This window comes from Zingiber officinale, chromosome 9A, assembly GCF_018446385.1.
Source record: "Zingiber officinale cultivar Zhangliang chromosome 9A, Zo_v1.1, whole genome shotgun sequence".
NCBI lineage: Eukaryota > Viridiplantae > Streptophyta > Magnoliopsida > Zingiberales > Zingiberaceae > Zingiber > Zingiber officinale.
The window spans coordinates 48631-74292 of NC_056002.1; the positions used below are offsets into that span (position 1 = coordinate 48631).

The 25662-nt window shown below is 41.9% G+C and overlaps 2 protein-coding genes across 2 annotated transcripts; both read left to right on the plus strand.

Annotated features, from left to right (window-relative positions):
- The first annotated feature begins 20766 nt into the window (after positions 1-20766).
- Positions 20767-21826, plus strand: LOC122020224 (protein GDAP2 homolog). The gene is made up of 3 exons (XM_042578053.1): positions 20767-20948; positions 21048-21324; positions 21404-21826. Exons 1-3 carry the CDS (start codon positions 20843-20845, stop codon positions 21627-21629), a joined length of 609 nt encoding a protein of 202 aa, XP_042433987.1. The 5' UTR covers positions 20767-20842; the 3' UTR covers positions 21630-21826.
- Positions 21827-23073: 1247 nt separating this feature from the next.
- On the plus strand, positions 23074-25595 carry LOC122021639 (mitochondrial import inner membrane translocase subunit Tim13-like). The gene is made up of 2 exons (XM_042579780.1): positions 23074-23274; positions 25281-25595. The coding sequence occupies exons 1-2, from the start codon at positions 23149-23151 to the stop codon at positions 25428-25430; spliced, it is 276 nt and encodes a 91-aa protein (XP_042435714.1). The 5' UTR covers positions 23074-23148; the 3' UTR covers positions 25431-25595.
- The last annotated feature ends 67 nt before the right edge of the window (positions 25596-25662 follow it).

A 25662-nucleotide genomic window follows, 5' to 3' on the forward strand; every position in this document is an offset into this window, starting at 1 on the left:
CTAATTCGCACTTCTGCTCTAGTTTTTGAAACTCCATTTCCTCGTCTTTGAAACTTCCTTTTTGATTTCTTCTGTCCCGATCATGGCCAGTTCTTCTCATCCTGAAGAACAATCTTTAGGCCCATGGTATACTACCATGCGATCTCGTTTCGAACAACGGGATTTTGATATTTTGGTTGACAATTTCGAAATCCCCGAGGATATCGAAGTTCGCCTAGCTGGTCCTGCCGCTCAGCCTCATAGACCACCGCGCGGCGGTTTCTGTGTCTTTCGCGACCAATTCATCGCCGGTCTGCGGTTCCCCGTACATCCTTTTATAGTAGACGTCTGTAACTATTTTAGCGTGCCGCTCGGCAGTTTAGTACCAAATACCTTTCGTCTGCTCTGCGGCGTTGTCGTTTTGTTTAAGATTCACAACATCCCCCTCCGACCGGAGGTCTTCTTTTACTTCTATTATCCTAAGCAAGCCGAGCCGGGCACCTTTATGTTCCAAGCTCGGCCCGGTCTGGTCTTCTTCAATAAACTACCCACTTCCAATAAACATTGGAAAGACTATTATTTCTACCTCCGCATGCCCAGTCAGCCAAACTTTCCGACCCAGTGGCAAGTCAGTCTACCTCCCCCTCCCGAACTGAAGAAATTCAAGACCCGACCGGACTATCTTCACGCTGTACTAGCCGGTCTACGGCTTGACATCAACAAGCTTCTTCACGAGGGAGTGATGTACATTTTTGGGCTGAGTCCTATACGGACCCCACTTCCAACCGGCTTCGGTAAGAACTTTGCTTTGGCACTTGCTTTAATTGCTAACTGATTTCTTTTTCTCTTCCTGCAGCTGACATCGTCATGGACTCGGTGATGGCCGGCGTTCTAAAGAGAAAGGCAGCGGCGCTGGAGGCCGTGGCAGCCAAAGAAATGAAGGCGCTGGGTATTCAGCCGGTCGGTTCTCACGAAGGAGAAAGCGGCACCCAGGCTGAATCGGCCGCTCAGGCCTCTCAACAGCAGGTGGACAGCGGCGCTACCCCCTCCAGGGAACCAACGGCCCCCGAGGAAGGGTCCGTTCGGGAGGAGGATCAGCCACTGCAAAAGAGACGCCGAGTGGAGACCCCGCTACGCTCGGCTACCTCCGCGGTCCAACCCTCTGACCGGGCCGCCTCGACTGCGAAAGGGAAGGCGTCTGTGCCCGAGACCATTTCGTCCGACCGGACGCCTTCTGACTGGGACGAGCTGACTGCTCCGGTCGAGGCCACTCCGGTCGAAGCCACTCCGGTCGACACTCTCCCCCCCGCTCGCCGTTCAGTCCAACGTTCGACCATCCATTCGCGGTCTTCTGCGCCAGCTTCTGATCCCGGTCGGGCGATCCCTGGTCACGGCCGCACAATACGGGTTACTCTTCATCTTCCGACTGAAGAGTTGCTGCCAGAAGCTGACCGGACAACCGTGCGGGCGGGCGTAGCACTGATCCCTCTCCAGAACTTAGCCAACAGCCACATGCAAGCGGCTACGGGGGTAAGTTCTTCGTTGCTTTTTGTTTTTTGTTTTGCCTAAAATATTCCCGCTCGGCTTCTAACAACTGCGCCTTCTCGTTTCAGAGGTGGGTGGAAGAGATAGCAGTTTCCAACCGTCTGGCTATGGCGGACGAGGAGATAAGGCAACTGCGGGCGGCAGGTGGTCCTCAAACTCTGCTGGCTGCTGAGCAGAAGAAAACAGCTAACCAGGCCCACGCCCTAGCCGAGTCCGAGCGACAGGTCAAGTCGCTTGACACAAAGATAACTCGGCCACCACTCGGAAGAACACGGCCATCTCCGATCCGGAGAAGAAAGCGTGGAGGCCGGGCCAGTCGAAGATAAAGAGGCGGAGCAGCTCGATCGGGAGAAGGCAGGCCGCTCGGCTGATGCGGAGAAGATCGAACGTCTGAATGAGGCCCTCACAAGCTCCCAGGCAACCTTCAAAGAATACCAGGATGCCGAGCCGAGCCGAGTCGCCGCTCTCCGACAAAGCCACATTCGATCGCCAGAGTTCTCGGAGAAAATTTGCGAGCGGATGTACTCGGCTTTCGACTTGGCAATTACGGCTACTATGACCTATCTGAAGTCGAAGGGCCTTCTTCCGGAGTCCACCAATATTCCGGGCGGCGATCAGGTGGAGCTTCTGAGCAACATTCCGAGGGACCTCTACGATTACATCGAGTAATTCTTGTAATTTAGCCGCTCGGCTGATCATGAACCCTTTTGTATTTAGGCCACTCGGCCTAAAGTTTTAATTTTAATGAAATGCTTTCCTTTCGTGTATTTTATCTTCTTGCTCTGTCCCCTTGCTAACACTTGTGCTGTCCGCTCATCTCCTGTCACATCACACCTTTGGAGAATCGCTGGAGTATTTTCTCCAGCTCTTCCGTTCGGCCGCACATAATTCCGTGTTGCTACCAAGAATCGCTGGTTATGAGACGATCCGAACCTCTCGATGTTCAACCTCGGAGCTCGACGGTTAGCCTGCTGTTTATAGCCGATCGGCTCGTCTCGATCTTTAACGACGGTGCTCGTCGGCGCGGATATTTATAGTCGATCGGCGCGGCTCTCGATCTTTAACGACGGTGCTCGTCGGTCTTCCGCTCGGAGGGTTTATAGACGCCGGCTCGTCTCTTGATCTTTAACGACGGTGCTCGTCGGTCTTCCGCTCGGAGGGTTTATAGACGCCGGCTCGTCTCTTGATCTTTAACGACGGTGCTCGTCGGTCTTCCGCTCGGAGGGTTTATAGACGCCGGCTCGTCTCTTGATCTTTAACGACGGTGCTCGTCGGTCTTCCGCTCGGAGGGTTTATAGACGCCGGCTCGTCTCTTGATCTTTAACGACGGTGCTCGTCGGTCTTCCGCTCGGAGGGTTTATAGACGCCGGCTCGTCTCTTGATCTTTAACGACGGTGCTCGTCGGCCTTCCGCTCGGAGGGTTTATAGACGCCGGCTCGTCTCTTGATCTTTAACGACGGTGCTCGTCGGTCTTCCGCTCGGAGGGTTTATAGACGCCGGCTCGTCTCTTGATCTTTAACGACGGTGCTCGTCGGTCTTCCGCCCGGAGGGTTTATAGACGCCGGCTCGTCTCTTGATCTTTAACGACGGTGCTCGTCGGTCTTCCGCCCGGAGGGTTTATAGACGCCGGCTCGTCTCTTGATCTTTAACGACGGTGCTCGTCGGTCTTCCGCTCGGAGGGTTTATAGACGCCGGCTCGTCTCTTGATCTTTAACGACGGTGCTCGTCGGTCTTCCGCTCGGAGGGTTTATAGGCGCCGGCTCGTCTCTTGATCTTTAACGACGGTGCTCGTCGGTCTTCCGCTCGGAGGGTTATAGACGCCGGCTCGTCTCTTGATCTTTAACGACGGTGCTCGTCGGTCTTCCGCTCGGAGGGTTTATAGACGCCGGCTCGTCTCTTGATCTTTAACGACGGTGCTCGTCGGTCTTCCTCTCGGAGGTTTTAGACGCCGGCTCGTCTCTTGATCTTTAACGACGGTGCTCGTCGGTCTTCCGCTCGGAGGGTTTATAGACGCCCGCTCGTCTCTTGATCTTTAACGACGGTGCTCGTCGGTCTTCCGCTCGGAGGGTTTATAGACGCCGGCTCGTCTCTTGATCTTTAACGACGGTGCTCGTCGGTCTTCCGCCCGGAGGGTTTATAGACGGCTCGTCTCTTGATCTTTAACGACGGTGCTCGTCGGTCTTCCGCTCGGAGGGTTTATAGGCGCCGGCTCGTCTCTTGATCTTTAACGACGGTGCTCGTCGGTCTTCCGCTCGGAGGGTTTATAGACGCCGGCTCGTCTCTTGATCTTTAACGACGGTGCTCGTCGGTCTTCCGCTCGGAGGGTTTATAGACGCCGGCTCGTCTCTTGATCTTTAACGACGGTGCTCGTCGGTCTTCCGCTCGGAGGGTTTATAGACGCCGGCTCGTCTCTTGATCTTTAACGACGGTGCTCGTCGGTCTTCCGCTCGGAGAGTTTATTGGTCTTCCGCTCGGAGGGTTTATAGACGCCGGCTCGTCTCTTGATCTTTAACGACGGTGCTCGTCGGTCTTCCGCTCGGCCATGAGACGCAGATGTTGCTTGCTGCTCCGCCCGCTCGGCGGATGCTTTTTATTTTTGCTCTATGAGTTTGGCGGCCCTTATCTCGACCAGGGCGTCGAGTTCTTCTGTTGAAAGCGTCACCGTATGTTGTCGTCCAGCCTCATCCATTGTCTTCGATCGGATGCAGGAGCGTTCCCACAGACGGCGCCAATTTGATCCTGTCCGAACCAGAAGTCAACAGACGCTGGGCACGTGACGCTCCAAGGCTCGCTGATGTAGATCTCCAACTAGTGTCGAGATGCTCCGGCTATCCTGCACAGAAGTCGAGCCGGGAAGGGGATTCCCAGCGACGACCCTCCGAGTACATACCCGAATCCTTTGTCGATGAAACCTGAGGTTCTTTATATAGAGCTGTGAAAGGTTTGGGCACGCGTACCAAGGTGCATAAGTGTCCTCTGTCCTATCCTAGGTATGCGGCTGTCAGAAAGCTTACCTGTCCTTTCCTAGGTACGCGGCTGTCAGAAAGTTTACCTGACCCATATCGCTACAGTCAAAGCATGCCCTCGATGGGACAGCAGAATCCCCTGTCACAAGATTTGGAGCATGACACACACGTGAAGCCTACAGGTTGTCAAAGAAAGAAATCCTCTGGCCTTTTCCTTTGCTCCAAACTTGTAGTCCGAGCGGACAGATACCTAAACATCCGACCGGACATCCGCAGTGGTTTACTTGTGCTTTGTGGAGACTAACAAACAGGGGTGCTTTATGACTGCGGTCGGTCAAAAGGTCAGCTCGGTCCATGACCTTTTTAACTGAGCGTCGGAACCCCGATTTGACAGGGTGCCTCCCAACTACAAGTGCGAGCCGGCCGGGCCCCTCCGGGTACCCGATTCCATCGGCCGGCCGGCAGTCCAATCGGACCGGCCGTCTACGGCCATCCGTCCGGTCGGACCACACTCTCCTCTGGGTGGGCGGCTGTTCCGGTGACTTCCCCTTGGCGTTGACTTTGCAAGAAAGGGGGGGCCCACTCTTACTACCGGATCATATATATATATATTATTAACGATATTGAAATGTACACAATTACAATATCAATATTAATAAAAATATAATTTACTGACAACAACCATATTTATATACTTATTGAATAAGATGTTATTGGAAGTACTATATATTGACGTACAATTACAATATCAACATTAATGAAAGTTTAATTTACTGACAACATCAACATTAATAATTTTGTTGGTAATTGTCAAACCCCCAGCTAAAGCTCGGGTAAGCTATAACGTGGCTTCGCCTATTGTATCACTCAAAAAATCATGACTAGTAGAACCAAATCAACTTTGATGAATGACCCTTTGTTGTAAGATAACAGTATCACCTTACCCCTCCCCCCCTCCGTGCCACTGGACGAAATCCTTCATGATTTATAAAGGGAAATCCTTTTGATAGCTCTCTTTCGGAGAGGTTGAGCCTCTTTAAGGACAAATCTCCTTGATAGCTCCCATTCAAGAAGGTTGAGCCTCTTTAAGGGCGAATCTCCTTGATAGCTCTCATTCAGAGAGGTTGAGTTTCTTTAAGGGCGTATCTTCTTGATAGATGTCATTCAAGGAGGTTGAGCCTCTTTAAGGGTGAATCGCTTTGATAACTCACGTTCAAGGAGGTTGAGCTTCCTTAAGGGTGTCTCCTTGATAGCTCTCATTCGAGGAGATTGAGCCTCTTTAAGGGCGAATCTCCTTGATATTTTTTGATGAAAGGTAAATTAGATCATCATGAAAAGGTGTACAATTATACATGTCCGAGGATAGTCAGCTGTTTTTGATGAAATATCAGATCCAACTAGCTATCGGAGATATGAACCCAAGCAAGCCAATATACATGCAGTGTACTTTCATTGTACCATCCCCAAAATACAATCAATGTCATATACTCTCATTGTATCATCCTTCCCGATACAACCAATGTCATGTACTCACATTATATTATCCTTCGAAGATACCGACAATACCATCAATGTCTCAGTGCACGAACGTTGACATCCCCACACATCAACCCAATACTATGCAATATGTGTTCTCAGTCAACCTACCCACATTTGTGTCCCAATCATCCGAGTGTCTTTGGGATATATGTCAGCTATTGACTCGGTGCTAGCCATATGTCACCCACTACCGCATTCGCTGGTATCGTTGTGTCCTCGCTCACCCGACTACTGCAATGCTCGGTTTGGCCTTGGTATGGTGACTCTATCAATCTGCCTGAGGTAAGTCTCACCTCACCAAGGTTACCATCCCGTCATATGTCATCGTGCTACTTTTAGCAAGTGGTTAGCTATCAATGGATTTTCTAGTGTCTTTACTGCAAGCCATTTGCGGCAAACTAGATAAATCTTTATGGTGGATCTATGAATTCTCTTGGGCTTTATGGTAAAGTCCTAGCCATCAATGGATTTGATCGCAAGTCATTTGCTGCGGACTAGATAGATCATTATAGTGGACTATTTATCCTCTTGGATTTTTTTGGCAAAATCCCAGCCATCAACGGATTTGGCGTTGTCCTTACCGCGAGCAATTTATTACGAACTAAATAGATCAATTATGGTGGATCTATTAACCATCCTCGCCCTTGCCTCCCAACCCTCATCTACTCTCTATAGCCAAAAGTGTACAACCTCATGTCCTCACTGTTCAAAGTATAATCCCTCCCCATATAGAATATGTAAGATCTCTCCCTCTATTGTATAATCTCACCATGACCATTACCTTGTAGCCTCCCTCTCTCTCGTATACATCGACGCCACCGCACAAAATAAGTATGGGCCCTCATAATCATAACTTATACACTCCTCCATGCTGATGCTACTCCTGCCGGTGGTTCTCTGCAGGAGCCCCACGTCAATATGCATACAACCCCAATGAGCAAGCTGTATAGGCTTGTGGATAGCAGTCATAGCAATGTGGCACCCTCTCATCAACACCCTTGTCCCCTGATAGTGGCGTATGAACACGTGTAACATCCGTCAGTACTTAGTTCTCTCATGCGTCATGTGCAACCAGTCTCTGATGCGGTCTCATGACTGTCGTATGTATGGACACCCGAAAAATAGATGCTCATGTGTCTCCTCCTCCATACCATAGAATAAGCAGACCCTATCAGTATCCCCTAAGTACTCCAACCGATTCTTGGTAAGTAACCTACCGTGTGCAAGTAACCATAAGGTAAAATTATGGTTGGGTTGGATATGTTTCTTCCACACTGCCCCTACCCACGACACGCAGACTCTAGTATCATGGAAGAAATCATACGTATGACTGATGCCTCTGCAACTCAACTTGGGCTAGCTAAACCAACAAGCCAAGGTTTGTTGTGCCAACTCTATAGATCCGACTGAAGTAATCATCTGTTCACATATTTGCATTAGACTCTTCAAAAGTGGAGAGTCAGTATGCTTGTTCCTCTATATCAATGTGTTGTAGGTAGGTGTGATGAACCCATCAAATCCAGATGTCGTCCTGCTTATTATGTATGCGCCATAATACCCTGGATAATAAAGCAGTGTTCCATGCAGATAGCTCTCTAAACCCTAGCCCTCCTTCTTCTTTAGGCCTGCACGTCTCAATCCAAGCAATGGGGGGATGCATGCATGCCCAAAAAAAACTCTGACATAAGCTATAGATATGCTCCACAACTCCCTTCGACAATGGCAAAATTGACATCCAATAGCATTCCACCCCCTGCAACACAAACTGTATCAACTGTAATCTCCCTGCATAAGAGAGGGTAAGTTTCGACCATGCATTGATCTTCTTACTCAACGCATCCATCAAGGGGCTATAGTTCGTAAGTTTAAGCTTTTCCGACGCCAAAGGAAACCTCAAGTATCTATAAGGCATGTGCCCCTCTTGGAAACCTATGATGGTGAGCAACTCCTATCGTGCATCCCCCTGTAGGTCAACTATATAAATATATGATTTGCTCAGATTCAGCCTCAAACATGACATCATTCCGAAATGCTCTAAGCATCCCATAAGAATGGTTGTGGAGGATCTATCACCCTTAGAGAACAAAAGAATATCATTAACATATGCAAAGTGGGCAATCCTGAGTGCTTGACATCTCGGGTGAAAGTGAAAATCTGCTCTCCGTGTCTGCTGGCTTATGAACCTAGCCAGAGGTAAAAAAGGTACGAGAAGAGAAGGTCACCATGTCGCAATCCTCTAGTACCTGAAGTAATCGTATATGTCACCATTGATAGACAAGGAGAAACTGGTGGTAATAATACATTCATGTATCCAAGCAATATAAGTAGGGGAGACTGTAGTCCTGCAAGAGCCTTCATCAAGAAATCTAAGTGAATAGTGTCAAAAGCCTTCTAGAGGTCTATCTTTATAGTGCTCCTAGGGGAGATTCTCTTTCTTGTGTAATTCCTCATAATCTCTTATGCTAGATGAATATTATCTACTATATTCCTCCCTTTAACAAAAGCAATCTGGGTTGGGTGAAAGATGTGTTAAGCAACCTCTACAAGCCTAGAAGATAATAGTTTTAATCTTGTAGAAAACTGCCCAACATGATATGGGTCTGAAATCCGCAACTCTACTAGCATGCGACACTTTTGGGACTAAGGAGATAAGAGTGTGATTCCATTATTTAAGTAGCTTTCCATGTCTGAAAATTCATTAACCATCACCACCAAATCAGTCTTTATGATGTCCCACAAGTGTTTGAAAAATTTGGATCCATATCCATCCAACCCAGGAGCTTTTTGATCACTAATGTTAAAAAGAGTCTTCTTGATGTCACCTCCAGTTGGCATTTTTTGAAGGGCTTCTTGTTGTTCTAAACTTAACATTTTCCCAAAAGCTAGACATTCGATTTGGATTAGAGTCCTTTGGATACTAGTGCCAAACAAGTTTAGGAATACTTCCATAAACTCATTAACAATCTCATTCAAACTTATTGCGCTACCACCATCTCTCTTCTAAAGGACTACTATTTCTTGTCCTCTTGGATTGGTCTAGTGGCTAGCACACATGATGTGTTGTCACAATGAGGTATGGGGTTAGAATCTCGGCAATGCCTAGGTAAATACCTCCCTTATGTGCTAGTCACTATTTCAAAGGCTAGTATCCGCCCATGATTTACTTCCTCTGTGTTAGCTCTGGGACAGGTTGGCGGGGGCACTGGGGGCAAGCGTATTCACCTTTTGCCACAAAAGACTATTATTTCTTTATAATTTTTAAGTTGATTTCTTTTTAAGTAGATAGAAATCACAGTACATGTCCGACGTCAACAATTCAATCATTATGATTCAAAAACCACGCTGTCACGTGTTAGATTCAATCGCATCAATTTACATAAAAGGGGCTCAGAAATTCAAAAGAAATAACAAGAAAAACTAATTTGCCAGCTCTCTAGGTAGACGTGGCAGTATTAGTTGCTAAACAAAATGTAAAGTTCTAATCAGCTTAGCATGAAACCCACTACAAGGTATAGACTAGCTAGACACAATTGCTACAATTTTATAGTTTGAATTAATATTAAGAGTGTACATAGAGACGAAGTTAAAAATTTCATATTGAGGGGATGAAATATATGTGTTTATATTTAGGAGAGATGACCATGTCATTGTCTCCCATTCGCCTCTCTATCACCTCCTATTTCTATAGCTTATGCACTTCCTATACTTAAAAATTGAGGAGGAGCCCCCCCCCCCCCTAGCTCTGTTCCTGTGTACATATAACAGGCTAGCTCTAGCCAGATTTGAGATCTCGTATTGAGTCAGTTGAAAAGGATGAAATATTTCATTCCGTCTATCGATCAATACTCGTACGAATCTGGCACCAATCTCGCTACAGTCGCAAAGGCGTCGCGACGCCCACGACCACTCAGGAAGGGTTACGCAAACCCCACGACAACGTAAGAGGGGTCGCATGACCTGCGGCCACACCGGAGGGGCCACACCACCCTGACAGCTACGTTAGAGGGGCTGCGCGACCCTGACAGCTGTATCGAAGGGGTGCCTACAGTCACGATCTTTTTTTTTAATTAAATATTTTTTAATAAAATAATTCTCAAGATGGATGAGGATAATTCAAAGATATTTAATTAAATCCTAATAAAATTATTTAATTAATTAATTATTTTATTTATTTTATTTTAAAAATATATAATAAATTTTTTATTTATTTTTAATTATATTATTAAATTTTTTTAATAAAATAATTATCTCTAATTTAAATTAATAATCATTTTTTTAAAAATCCTAATTAAATTATTCTATTAAAATATATAAAATTAATTTAAAATTAAAAAATCTAATAAAATATTATATATTCCTAAAATCTTATGTGATTTTCTTAGTCTTTTGATTAAGTTGTTTTTTTTTTTTTTTAAATATCTATTTTTTATAAAAAAAACTATTATTATTAATAATTATAAAATGTTAAAAATATTTCAAAATTTTTAAATAATTTTAAATTTTAATAAATATATACAAAATAATTTTAAATTTTTTAAATAATTTTAAAATTCAACATAAATGTATAATAATCTAAAAAATTTAAAATATATAAAATTCTTAAACATTTCAAATAAAATTTTAAAAATTAAAAATTTACAAATACATTAAAAAATAATTTAATATTTATTTTTATAATTTAAAATTTTAAAAATTACTTATTTTTAAAATATTTTTTATAAAAATTTAAGAGGCATTATTTTATGAGAAAATATTAAAATTTAAATTCAACAACTCAAAATCTAAACATCTTTAATAATCAAATATTAATATACATTTATATTTATATTTAAAAAAATATCAAAACTATAGCACGATACAATACAATATCAAAATCGTATCATTCAAATTTCGGCATAGGTCGAGATTTTAAATCTTGAACTCTACACATGAGTTTGCCTGTTCAATAAAGACGCATAGAAATTCATCAAGTATTATTGAATTAATACTTTGGATCTGATCTTCCCCTTCAGAGATGCTGTAGATTGCATCAGATTGCTCATCTCCTTCTTGGACAGACATTATTTCATAATCGTCAAGGATCTCTAGCCCGTCAAAGAAGACGACTCTCTTTGTATTTTTGTAATCCTTGGGGCATTTTCTTGCAAAATGTCCCTCTTCGCCGCATAAATAACATTTACACCTTTTGTTTCTGATAAGGTGTTTTCTTTTCTCTACACGAGCATGTGTATTATGGGGTTTGCCTTTATAAGTAGAAGATTTTTTGAGACCATACCTTTTACTTGGATTCTTGTAATAACCAAGTATAGGAATTTGTGAGTAAAAAGATAAATTCTTCATAGATCTACTAAAAACTGCCCTTTTACACTCTTCTTCCAAATATATGTAGATAAATAGTGTCTGAGGATGTACTCCTACAGTATTATCTTGGTATTTACTTTCAAATGCTTCTTTCACCCTTCTTCCGAGATCAAGTAATTTGAGCCAAAACTTTTCAGATAGCTCTGCACTGGTAAATAACCTGCCAGTCTTTGCCGTAGTTCTCATATAATCACTCATAAATTGCAGAATAATAAATTTTGCGTGCCATTCTTCCATCTGCTGAGTTCACCGGTTCTTGGAATTCATTGGGGTACGCCATTCTCCACTGTATCCAAGTTAACTTTTCTACTCCGCCTAATAAATTTTCAATAAACTCAATTTTTTCCAATGGATCAGTGAAATTTTGCGAGGCTACAACATTCTTAGAAATGCTTTTCCATCTCATAAAGACATCATCAAACATATGAAGTTGAATTGGGATGGTTAAGATTGCACCCGTAGGTTGTTGTGCTGACGGCAAATTCCACTCAGAGGGTTCTCGTCTTTTAAACTGTCCTCTTGCTGGCTGATATGATGGTGCCAAACTGACTGGCTCTTGTTTTGCTATTCTAGGGGGATACCCTACAGGACCCATAACTGTATCCTGCGGTGGCCTGTATTGAGATACTGCCTGCTGGGAATATACCTGTTCTGATAATGCCCTCAGCGGTGGATAATCAGAGAGCCATTCTTCTCCTTCCCCTTCTCTGCCTGCTGCAAGAATTTCATTCGGAGAATTATTAATGGGAGAAGTAGAGGTACCTTCACCACCTTCCGCGAAAGGATTGATAAATTCTTCCTCAGGTAGTGTATCTTGTAATGCCAGATATTGGATATATTCAAGATAATCATCATCATCATTAGTAAAGGCATAATTATGATGCCAATTCGAAGAAGATTCTTGCGGAATAAGAAATGGTACCACATCTTGTAATGTTGGTGTATGTTCTGGAGGTGAGAATCCGATGGTTGAATACCAATTTCTCGGGTCATTAGGGTCATCTGGATCCGACCCTATGGAACTAACATCTTCTGGAATAAGACCTTGTGCTATTGTTTTAGCTTTGTCCAAATCAAGATTTCTTGTTTGGTCATTATTGCGGGCGGCTATGGCTTCATTTTCTTTGGTAACTTCATAGTCCCTTGATAGCATCTTCATTTTGCAATCCAGATCATCCATCTCCTTAAGAATGTCTTTGCTAGTTCGTGGTGTTATTGGCCAATTGTTCTTGAGATGTTGTTGAGCCAAAACCTTTATCAGCTCGTGTTGTTTGTGTCACATCTTCAACTTCAATAACTTCAGGAGTTGAGATGTGCTCCAGAATAATTTGTGCAATGCATTCATGTTTCTTATTTGTGCTCCAATAAGAATACCCTTCATTGAGGCGCTAGATCTGGGGGCAATTCTTGCATAAGTTCCCTCCGGAACTTGTATTGCTATGCCGGTGGATAATAATGATTTCCCATAGCTAGGAATGTCCTGTGCTCTGTTAATAGCAACATCATATCCTGTTGCTCCTTCCGTCTTGCGAGATGGAATTACTGCTGATGGATAAATCTTCTTGACTAATAATGGTTGTTCTTGTATCAAGACAGCCAGTGTATGAGATCTTATCTCCTCCTCATCACTTGCTGTTTCTTCATCTTTTTCATTGTATCTTGGTGGTGATGATGTTGTTGCTGCTTGATAGTTGTCAAATTGCAGGGATACACTTCCATCTAATAAATTTCTGGTATTAATCTAATCAGAAATGTCAAAAAAAAAAAAAAACCTAATATGAATTCATTTATAAACATTTTATATTTTCCCATGCAAACTAGCTAGCTTCAATATTGCAATGTTCATTCACTGTTTACAGAATTACTACCAAATAATGGTTAATAAGGAAATGACATGAGTGTTAACCCTTAACATAGGAATGAAATTGAGCAGTTAAATACCTTTGAAGAAATTAAAAGAGATAAAAGAGAATTTCTTCTTTTTACAAAAATCACACTGAAGAAATCATATAGAAATAAGATGGTATATTTCATTTTAATGACCAAAATTTCCAGATAAAAGACTAAATAAAGGAAAAACTTATGCCTGCACACAAAGAACAGCAGCTAGTTCTATGGTATCATTTTAACAATCTGCAGACCTACAATGAAAAAGTATTACACAACAAAACTGACATCTTTTAACAGTGAAAGAAGATGAGCACTCATGGAAAATTGACCACAATAGAACACCTTTGATAAGGTGAAAACAAAGTAGCATGTAATTAACATGCTAATTCAACCAGGTCGACCCTTTCCGAAAATCGTAGAGATGATTAGTTGGGATGTGACTTCTGTATTGTCTGGATATAGACCTCGCTTCACTCTGCAACACAGGAAACGTTAGTGCCGAACTAGGAAAATAGTACCCTGGTGGGCAATGTGCACGCTCTCCAAGGCATGAGCATGCTTTCCCAACCATTCCATGAAAGGACATGTCAGAAAAATATCTTTGACAACATACCTTAACAAGATATGCAAATATCTGATGAAACAGTGGAAGCTTCCCTCGTACGATCCGTCTGTTGACCATGCCTTGTGTCGGCGACACTATATATCTCTCAGAAAGATACTAAGAGATACGTCAATGATCCCTCTACTTGGTCGAGCGGGATAGCCCCTCGGCGAGGTATCTCCGCTCGGTCGGCCTTAGCCGATCTTCTCCATAATCCCTTGAGTCGGTTGATTGTTTCCGTCCGACCGGAACAACGCTCCAGTCGTCTAAGCATCCACCGCTTTGTGATGAGCATCTAATGTTCCTGCTATGGTGGCCTTGGTCATACAGACGCTCTGCTTGGACAAGCCACTTGCAGATTGGGCATGTCATGGTTCATCGACGCGTTGACCATTTTGACTTTGACATCCATGTTGGTTGCTCTCTCCGCCCTTGACCCGCACTTGGTGGACTCCCTTTATCACTGCATCAAGGTTAATTAGTCAGCTTAGGCAATGGATTGACCTCGCTATGAGGTTGCAACAGAGGGTGTGATCGGCCTCACTACCTCGCTACAAGGTTGCAGCAGGCCTTAGGCGTGACCTATAATGGCGGAGCCACGTTGATGGCTACTCGGGCTATAGCCTGGGGGTCCACGATGGTAGAAAGGAGATTTTATCGGAGGAGAATGGGAAAAAAGTGAAGAAAAGAGGAGGTTAGCCGTGTGACGGCGTTGGCGTCCACGCTCATGGCCAACAGACCGGAAAAATCACCTGAGTTGGCTCTACCATTGGTGACCTGATCACGAGCACAACGAGGTCACGCCTCGGCTGCCCACAAATTAGGGTAAGGGGAGAGAGAAGAGAGGAGAGAAGGGAACCTTATCGACATAAGTGTATTTCTGTCGTTAATTTAGAGAAGAAATTTATTTAAGTCGATATTTTATTAGCGACAAAATTATATTTCGGCCCCTCATTAGCAATAAAATTATATTTCAATCCCTAATTTAATGGAATTATATTTGGTCACTAAATTAGGGACGCACTTATTAAATTAGAAATTATATTTCAGTCACTAAATTAGGGACGCACAATTATGAGTAATTTTCATGTAATGTCTTACTATCATTTTTAACCAACTTTTATTTTCTTGACATGATCATCTAGCCCGACCTCGTGAATGTTGGTGCAACATGGGACCATTTAGTGAGAATGGAAGTGGTTTAGGTCTCGATTGAGATGTGTTAATGAAAAGGTGAGATTGATATGGACGTTAATAAGCTAGAATTAGGGTTTACACGTCTGATTAAAGTTAGTGGAATGATTAAATGGATGTGAGCTAACTTGGTCACTATCAACAAGAAGATGATCTTGTTAGGTTTTGGATGGAACCATGGATCCAAATTATGGCCAGTCCTATTAATTACTCTCTTTTTCCTTAGCCTTTCCTTAGCCTCAACGAACATCTCGGCAGGCTGGACCGGACCCAACGGCCCAATTAAAAATAGCCCAAAAACTCACCATGATTAGAAGAAGCTACGAATAATAATTAATGAATCTTATCGCTTAATAACTAGCATATATATATTCCTCTACGCGGCTACGCAGACACCCCAACTTCCAAATAATCATGAGCTATTATTAAGATAGATTTGTGTTCTAATGAGATTGATGGAAATTATTTAATTTCATTATAAATATAACATGGCGTGAAGCTTCTTCTCCATGATTTAGGTTGGTACTCTGCGCAATAATCGCTTCATCCATGTGATATGATACGAGTCGGTGGAAACAGAATCCATCATTTGTTTTCTTTTCATTTTTTTCACACGTTACGCTGCCAAAATTCATGCAAGTTATAACCAAATCGCTCTCAATTGTTTGATTTCAGGCAAAATTTAAGCCGGCGATTCTTGATCATCTTTCAAACTATTTCCTTTTTCTATGCCACCTCCTTCTCTTTCTCCCTCTCTGCGCGTGTGCATATATACAGAGATTTCGACGAGGAGGTACAGATTTAAGGGTCGCCGGAAATGGAGCCCGAGCTCGTAAATTCCAGAGCGGAACACCGGAATGGCCTCGTGGAGTGCTTCTGCCTCGCTCGCCGTAGCAGCGGGAGGAGGAGGAGGAGGTTCGCCGCGGAGGAGGAAGGCCGCCAAGCGGCCGGCACCGCCGCGGTCGGGAGGGTTATCTCTGCCGAGAAAGCCGACGACGGAGTGGTGCGGGTCCGAATCGTGGTGAGCAAGCGAGAGCTGAAGTTGATGGTGGCCGCCGCCGCTTCGGTGAGCTTCCACGAGAATCGGCGGCGGGGGTCCCGGAAGCCGCTGCAGGGCGCCGAGCAACTGTTGCAGGGGATCCGCCGGCTGCACGCGCAGAGTGTGGCCGGAAGGATCGGCAGGTGGTCGCCGGCACTGCGGAGCATTCCGGAGGAGAATTGAAAATCGAGCTGTTCATAGTTATCGGATCGGATATTCTCTAATTTCTATAGATTAATTGCCATACAAATGTCATTTTAAACAATAATAATAATAATAATAAATCAGATTGAAACTTTATAATTCATGGCAATTAAAATTTTGAAAAAAATTGTTAAAACGAAATAAGATTATTTGCACGGGCTTTGTGATCAAAGAATTCTATCTATTTGTCCATATTCTCTATTCCATTTTTATTCTCTAATAAGTGAATTAGATTTAAGAAACCTATATAATAACAAAGTTAAAAGAGAATTAAGGAGGAGTTTGGTTCTTTCTTAGAAATAAGAATTGGAATGAAAATCATATTATTGTGAAATGAGAATAAGTATGAGTATTGATATTACTTTTGAAAGTAATATTTGATTAGTTGAATATTTTCTATCAGAATAAATCAAAAAAATTTTACCTTTAAAAGAAAATAAGAGAATAAATCAAAATGTAGTTTCGGCCCTCGAGCCGTTATTTTGTGTTATTTGTACCGTTATTATGTTTGTTATTAGTATTATCCGGCCTGAGTGTCGTGTGCCAGCCTACGAGCCGAGAGTGTGTTCGGCTTTCGTGTCATTATTGTATCCCGGCCTGCGAGCCGATGGAGTGTTCGGCCTTCGTGTCGCTGTTGCATTCCGGCCTACGAGCCGAGGCTATAGTCGTACAGTGTGTCGTCCTGCACATCCATATCGCGTTCGACTTCGAGCCACCAGAGCCATCTACTCACTTGGTGGACATTTATCTACCATTCAGGGTCACGACGACTCGGTCAGTATCCCGACCAGCTCACTCATTCATCCGAGGGCGCCCCCCCCCCAGGGCCAGGGTACGTTCTCGTACTCCTTATTCGTGCATTTATTTCTATATTATTATCTGACTGCTCATATGTTTGTGGGACCCACCTCGAGCATCGAGGTACCAGGGATCGGGGCAATCCAGTCGCTGGCTGTAGGTGTTATTGACCAGAGGACTTCCGACGACTTAGTCAACACAGAAGACAGCTCACCATTCGGGTCATGGAGATGTGACCAACATTCCAGACACATAACACTGGCAGGTCCGTCTTCTCAGCTCCCGACAGGATCACTCTTAAAAGCAATATTTGGTTAGTTGAATATTTTCTATTGGAATAAATCAACATTTCTGTTTTTAGCCTTAAAGAAAAATAAGAGAAAAAATTATATGTGAGAGAAAAATATGATGACAGAGAATGATGAGTGAGAAAGTATGATGAGAGAAAAAAGTGTGATGGAAAGAATGAAGAGAGGGAAAGTGTGATGAGAAAAAATGAGGAAAGAGAGTGTAATGGGAGAGAGCATGATTAGAGAATATGATAGCTAAAATATGATGAGAGAGAAAGTATAATGGGAGAGGATGAAGAGAAAGAATGTGTAATGTGAAAAAATGGGGAGAGAGAATGTGATGGGAAAGATTGTGGAAAAAAAATATGATGAGAGAGAAAATGTAATGAGAGAGAAAGTATGATTAAAAAAAAAGAAACGCCTAGCGAATGTGATGAGAGAGAAAGTACGATGAGAGAGAAAATGTGTTAAGAAAAAAGGGAGAAAGTGTGATATGAGAGATTGAGGATAGAGAAAGTGTGATAAGAGAGAAAAAATGATGAGAGAGAAAGTACGATGAGAACAAAAAAAAGAGAAAAGAGAGTGATGGGAGAGATTGAGAGAAGAGAAAATATGATGAGAGAGAAAGTGGAAGAGAAAAAAAAAAGAATAGAGAGTGATTGGAGAGATTGAGGGGAAAGAAAATATGATGGGAGAGAAAGTGGATGAGAAAAAAAAGGAAGAGAGTGTGATGGAAGAGATTATGAAAAGAGAAAATATGATGAGAAAGAACAAGAAAAGAGAAAGTGATATGAAAGAAAAATTAAATAAATATATTTTGATATTTAATATTATGGGAAAATTTTAGTTTTAGTTCAAAGGTATTTTTAAAATGATAGCACTAAATAGTCAAAATATGACCAGCCAAAATATATTTTATAAGTTATTATCAAGGGTATTTTAGTAATATCATATTTTTATATTAATTACATGCATGTATATTCATGCATTAAATTTTATTTCTAGTTGGTTAGATTCTAACCAACAAGATTTATTGTTTTTGGAATAAAGAAATATTTTGATGGTTGAAAATAGAATAATGACTCAGAGGGGATATGGGAATTAGTGATTACCTAATTATAAGGATTCATTCCTTATTTATATTTTAACAGTAAATATTGTTGGCGGTAGCTAGAAATTTTTATCTCCCAATTATAATGTATGCATGTACATGCATATAATTAATATATATATTTGATATTACTAAAATACACATGCATACACATGCATGTATGTATTCTGGGTGATCAAATTCTGACCATTTAACATTATCTTTAACAGCAAATTCATATAATTCAAACGTTAACAATGACAATTAATAATTATTATTTCTATTCTCCACTCTTATAATTCCCGTAAATTAAGCATCCCTTAATATCTCCACCTAATTGCAAAGGGTCGTTGTAAACGCCTCTTTCTCAATGAATACGAGAGACAGAGTCGATGCATTGTGCAGTAGCGATCGAACGCGAGATGATGTATCGAAGCAGAAGATGCCTGCAGTCGGCCTGCCTGTTACCATTAATTCTGTCAGACCAAGATTCCTTCACTTACTCTTCGCCCATCCTCATTCAATGCCATCCGTATAATCAATGCTCTCCACCAAAAAGTCACAAAACTATTATACCACCAAAGCAGTACTTAAGTGATTCACTTTGACATGTTACCATTAATTACAAGTGTGAATTGCTTGGCACCTTCCTTGTCCCATTCCCTCACATGAAATGCGTACATGCATTATACGTTTGAGAAGAGAACATAGCAGATCAGAGTAGAGCAGGCAGTAGTCCACTAATGGCGACAGCAGAAGAAACCTCAAAAGTTGGTGGAGCAGGGCATCATTCATATTTATTAACTACCCCTTTAAATGCTTCGCCATGCATGCATTCCGTGATATCTTCTTAATGATCCATTAATGACCTCCCATTTTATCAGAAAAACAAAAACAAAAAACGCCCTTCTTTCTCCAGAAATAATATTGAATTGCGAGGAAGATGTGCGAACAATTTCTAGTATTAATGCTTTAGCTCTGTTTCTCTCCTTGGGTAGCCGGGGCGTTGTTAATGCATGCCTTTGGCCTTCTTTAAATTCCCACACATTCCTCTTCTCCTTTCTCACTCTCTGGAGATCGAGTTTCTCTCATCCGCCTTCTTTCTTCCTCCTTGAATTGCAACGTTATAACTATTCTTCCATTTTTCTCTTTCTCTTGATGATATATCGGTTGCATATCGAAAGAACACACATGAAATTGTTACTATGATGTTGTCTCGGCTCACTCAAGAGTAGTACGTACTTTCTGTATAGATCGTATATTTTGATTGAGCCGTGCCAATATCTTAGAAACTTTTCATTCCATCGCTTCTTATTTGCTTCTAGCTCCAAAGGTACTAATATTGTGTTGATTTTGAATAAATTTAGTTAGTGTTGGGATAAAGTTCGCTTGTGAAATACAAAAAACAAAAGTATTCAATTAGTATATCATAATATTTGTATATGAGATATGTTTTAGTTAATTAAGGAAGAACAGCCTATTCCAAATCAAAGATCCAGTCAATCATATCAACAGTTGTTTGACGCCAATTGGATATGATTCAGAGCGATTGTTATGATATTATGTTATGATATTATTACAAATGTTATTATCAAAAACTATAATAAAAAAAAAATTTAAAAATGCCAGCGTTATAAATCAGATCGCCATCACTCAACTGCCCATAATTAAACAAATGTCCACGGACAATATAAAATTCCAGCGCAAGAAGATAAAGTAAAGGGAGTTGCCTGGAAATTCCTTTCCTTTCCATTCTCTCTCCTCTAAGTTCCACGACATCAGCCACTTACCTAGTTCGTTAACGCGTAGTCAACTGTCAACGGAACAGTTCCCTTGATTTTGGAATACCACGTTCCAAAACCATGGGCCTCCCCTTAATTTCCTATTTAATTAAATATATCCAAATCTTGGACCAAATCCATCACTTGGTTACTTGGCAAACCAATAAATAAAATAATAATTAAAATATAGCACTTTAAAATTTTTGAAAGTGTTTAATCGGCCAAACTCTACTGGTTAAGTTGTCCATCTCGTTAATAACCACCGGTTCGTTATCCACTGGAATCTGTCTCGATCGTTATTGGTTAAAAATCAGTGGGGGCAGTCAGGTTTATCGGGTTCGGCTGGAGCCGGCGCCACGTGACGGCCTGGCCCGCGTCAGAGCGCTCCATATCGCTAACGGAAGGGGAGATTCCGTGCGGATATTCTTCAGTTGCAAAATTGACTCCGTCGTCCGTTTCGCCGTTACGCCGTTAAAAAGCCCCCTTTCTCTTCGCCTAGGTTTTATCTCTCTCGCTTTTGAGTTCGAACCTCGATTCTCTCCCGGATTCCATCGATTCGGCGATGGGCAGCAATTGCATGGACCAGATCCTCGAGGAGGCCTTCAAGATCGGCGGACGCGACAAGAAGGGCCGCTGTGTCCTCCGCATCGTCGGAAAATTCTTCCCTGGTACGGTGACGGACGGGGTTGATCCATGATCCTTTTGTTGTTTTTGGTGTTTCCGATCGACGGATTTGGGTTGTGATTTGGGATTCGGATGTGTGGCAGCGAGGGAACTGATTGCCGACGGAGGCATGGAGTTGCTGAGGAGCTTCCTGGAGAGGAGGGTGTTCCCGGCGCTCGGCGGGGCGCCATTCGTGGTGGTGTATATGCACGCTCACGCGCAGAGGGCCGAGAACTACCCCGGCTTATCGGCGCTTCGATCTGTCTACGAGGCGCTTCCTGCTGACGTCCGCGACGGGATCCGCGCCGTCTACTTCGTCCACCCTGGCCTTCAGGCCCGCATCTTCTTCGCCACCTTCGGACGTTTCTTCTTCAGCGCAGGGTAATCGATTCATCGCCCCTTTCTGAATGATTAACCATTATGACAAACGGTGTGTAATTTGGTATCGATGGTGGAGCAGCTTGTACGGGAAGCTTCGGTACGTGAACCGGCTGGAGTTCCTGTGGCAGCACATCCGGCGAAGGGAAGTGGAGGTCCCGGAGTTCGTGCAGGACCACGACGACGAGCTCGAGCACCGGCCGCTCATGGACTACGGCCTCGTGGAGAGCGACCGCCACCATCGGGCCTTCGACGCGCCCGCTATGGACACCGCCGCCTCCATGCACTCCCTCCGATGCATCTCTTAGCATAGCCGGCCGTAGCAGGATCGCCGCTGGCGATGTGTTGCTGACAAGCCTCAAGTGTAGATAAACGCATCCTTTGTTTCGATTGATGTTCGTAATGATCCAGAAAAGGTTCTTCTCGTAGTAATTTTGATTAGTTTTCCAGAAATTTTTCTCTGTATTTTTTTTTAATCTTCAATCAGATGGCAGAGTTAATTTTATGGTCAAATTGGAATACTAATAAAAAAATTTAGATATGTCAATTAAAAACAAAAGAAAAAAATATTTAATCTGTTAAATATTTATATAAATCCTAAAATGATAGCCCATGTGATGCAGTTTAATTTATTTATCTGTTTAATTTAATACATACTATACTGAATCCGTCAGTAATATAAACTCTACTATCAACAAGATGTATAATAATATAAATATTATTACGAATGGGTAAGAATATAATTCACGGGTAAAAAATTGCCCATTGATTAATAGTCCCTACATGAATATGCAAATTGAATTGTTAACTTATATTTTTAAAAAAATTAAAAAGAAAAATTAATGCCCCTTTTGAAGCATGCCCAAAGGATAAATATCTCGAATATTGATGAACAAAAAGATATATGAGAAAAAGTGTGGCCATATCTATCATTCTTAAATCTAAGAATTAGATTAGGCGATGAGAAAAATATCTAGATTTTCTCTGTATTTATGAATTAATTCATACGGAAGTTTCTCGAGGAAAGCATGTCCAAAAAAGTAATATATTGGGAGATACAATTAGGGGTGTAATTGAGTCGAACTTTTAAATATTTGAGTTTGACTTGTTTATAAGAGCTCAAGTTTTATTTAACCAATATATTTATGACTCACAAGTTTATTCAAACTTTTATCGAGTCTAAACGAGTTTAATAAATATAAATTATAAATTTAAATATTCATTAAAAATATAATTATATATTTAGAAAAAATTATAATATTCTTATTAAAATTTATAATTTTATTCTAATAATTTTTTTATATATTTATCTATATATTTTTTTTATTTAAAAGTTGACTCATAAACTTAACGAACAAGTTCACTAGCTAACAAGTCAAATATTATAAAGCTTAAGCTTGGTTTGTTTATCTTAACGAACCTCATTTAATGAGTTCAATAAATTTTATTAAATCAGGTTTCGAATAGCTTATGAACAACTTGACTCATTTACACCCCTAGATAGAATTTGAGTGAGTTGATTTTTTTTTTAATGTGAAATTGTACTGGACTATTAATTTAGGGATTTTCAATAACTCGACCTCTTTTCCCCTTCCCTTGTTTCCCGTCCCTTTATTCTCTTTCCCTCCAAAAAAACATGTCACAATGAAATCATGCCTGGGCTGGGCTGGGCTGGGTTGGGCTATCATTATTTATCGGGCCGATACGGACTGTGTAGCGGAGCTACCATATGTTTTCGTAGCGGCCTGTATAAATATTCCGATATAAGCTGCTTGAAACTAGGGTTTTTGTTCGCCGTGAACGCAGAACAGAAAGAGCCTTTTGAGAATGGATCCCTTCTCTTCGCCATCTTCGTCGGGCATCTCATCGGGTCAATCAGTACCGTCAGCCGATGTTCTCATGGACCAGCTCAAGACGCAGCTCGCCCAGGCCTACGCCGAAGAGTTCTTCGAGGTATTCCCTTGTATTCCGTGATGAATTCACTTCTGAATATGTTATTCTCGAATCCTTTTGGTTCCTTGTTTTTTCTCCACCAATTTGATGTTTCATGAAACTCTGATGCCTTATCCTGTCTGCCTGCTTTTCACTTCGTTTTAATTGGCTTTGATTCATCTAACATTTGTGCCAACTATTTGAGGTTGGATATCTGGATGTATTCATGGCATCGTAACTAGGTTTTAATATCTATGAGCGTAGAATTTTTGACATTGTTTTGCTGTTAAACAATGCTCGACCAATTAATAGACGATGCGTTTACAATATTCTAAAGCTAATATTTTGTCACAGCAGTTTTCCTACTTCCATTTTTTATTGTACTATAATTAAACTCAACCAACTTGATTGTGCCTCCTAACAACTGGCGAGTTGAGATTCACTTCATCCCCTTCTTGTGATTTCGGTGAATCCCGTTTGATCTAGTCTGAGCTCGATTAAGCTCCACATAACTTGATTTTCTCTGATCTTGTTCCTGACTGAGGTCAAAGACAGTTCTTGACAGCGGACAACCTTACTGCAATCTGTTAGAGAAAATACCATAACAAGTTTGTACAATTGTTTGTGTGCTTGATGTTGTTTTGATCACTATAATTTAATTTTTTGCCTAAGTCGATTCATTCTCATTGTTTCAGAATGAGATTCTTAGAGCCACATCATGCATATCCAATGCTTCCATGCATTATCCATGCTCTTATATATATGCACAATATCATATTGCTTAAAAGCCTTTTGATTGTTTGGAGCATACTGAAGCTGATTTATTAGTCTGACCCAATTGAGTTTCTTTATAGATATGCTAGATGAGGATGCAATATCTAGTTAGTTTATTTTTGTCCGAATTTAGAGAATCAGCAAAGCATTATGATACTTAGTTACTGATATTAGAGAATGAGATAATTAAAGGAATCATTGTGAATTACTTATGGACAAAATACCCTATCTCTGTAGGGTATCATGTGGTATTTTGTTGCACGTACTGTTTTCATTTAATCGGCCACACATTGCCTTTATACCTTTGTTATGTCAAACCTATAACAGAGCATAGAAATTTGCTAGCTACGTCAATCTAATTTTGATCTCAGATGACAATGTGGATAAAGGAGTCTAGGTTGAGTGGATTTTGGTTGAATTGTGATTAAGTTGGGTTGAGTTGCAGGTTCAGTTCATTAGAGCTTGACGAGGTGGAATTGTGATGTGTTCACTTCATTTGAAGCAGAACTCGTTGGCTTCAACTCGTTCAAACCACAAGTGGCTTAGACAGTTGGGATACCTCATTTGACGCAGAACTTGTATGGATTCAACTCGTTCAATGGAGTTGCAACCTGTCAGGTGCTTGTGTGGTTGATGGGTTTAGGTATGGGGTAGGTCGTGGTGGAGCTTTGGATTGTGAAGTTCCGAATGCTTAGTAGGCCAAAGTGGGAAAAGTGTCAGTGGAATGAATTATTGAAATGAGCTAGAGGATGTCTGAGCTGGATGAAACTTTTGTTGGCTGTATGTAGTCCAAGATTCTCTTGAATGGTTGGGGACCTCTTCCTTTTATAGTTCCCTGGGATACCAATTCCTTCAACGGTGTCTTGCACTATGCTTCCACCAAAGTGTCAAACTATCTCTTGTGGCAGCTCTTTCCCCTTGCTTGTGCTAGTGTCTAACCTAGTGTCTAACTCATTGATCGAGCTCTTTCCCCTTGCTTGTGCTTCCCGTTGACTCTTAGACCTGACGCATGTTGACCATATATCGATTTCCAGGGTCAGTGATTTTACCCATGTTAAACTCATTAAAACTGTAATCGTGATTTGGATGAGAGTGCGGAATAAGGAAACACGGATGATCACAATGAATTTATGAGAATGGTACGAACTAAATAGAACCGTAACAAAAAAGAGTATCAAATGTGCACGCCAATTTCTAATTTATTTTACTCGTTAATCTCGTTTGTAATCTTTCTTCTCTGATTTGTGCTGCAGACTGTGCGGAGCAAATGCTTCACAAAGTGCATCACGAAGCCCGGATCAAGCTTGAGTGGAAGCGAGAGCAGTTGCATCGCCCGTTGTATGGAGCGCTACATCGAGGCAACTGGAATCATCAGTCGAGCTCTCTTCAACGCGAACCGTTAGCTTTCAAAGCTTCTAGGACCTCTCTAAACACGAGGCGCCTGCAAGAAGATCAATCACTTTTTTCTGTGTCAGAAACGCAACATTTATCTAGCAAGAAGTCGAACACAAATTTTGAAACCGTCAATGTGGTAATTTATTATTTAATGGATCATGCAAGTTCCTTAATTGATCGTATGATGTGCTACTTCTGTATGACGTGATATTCTTCTTCATACCTCGTCGCCATTTCAGC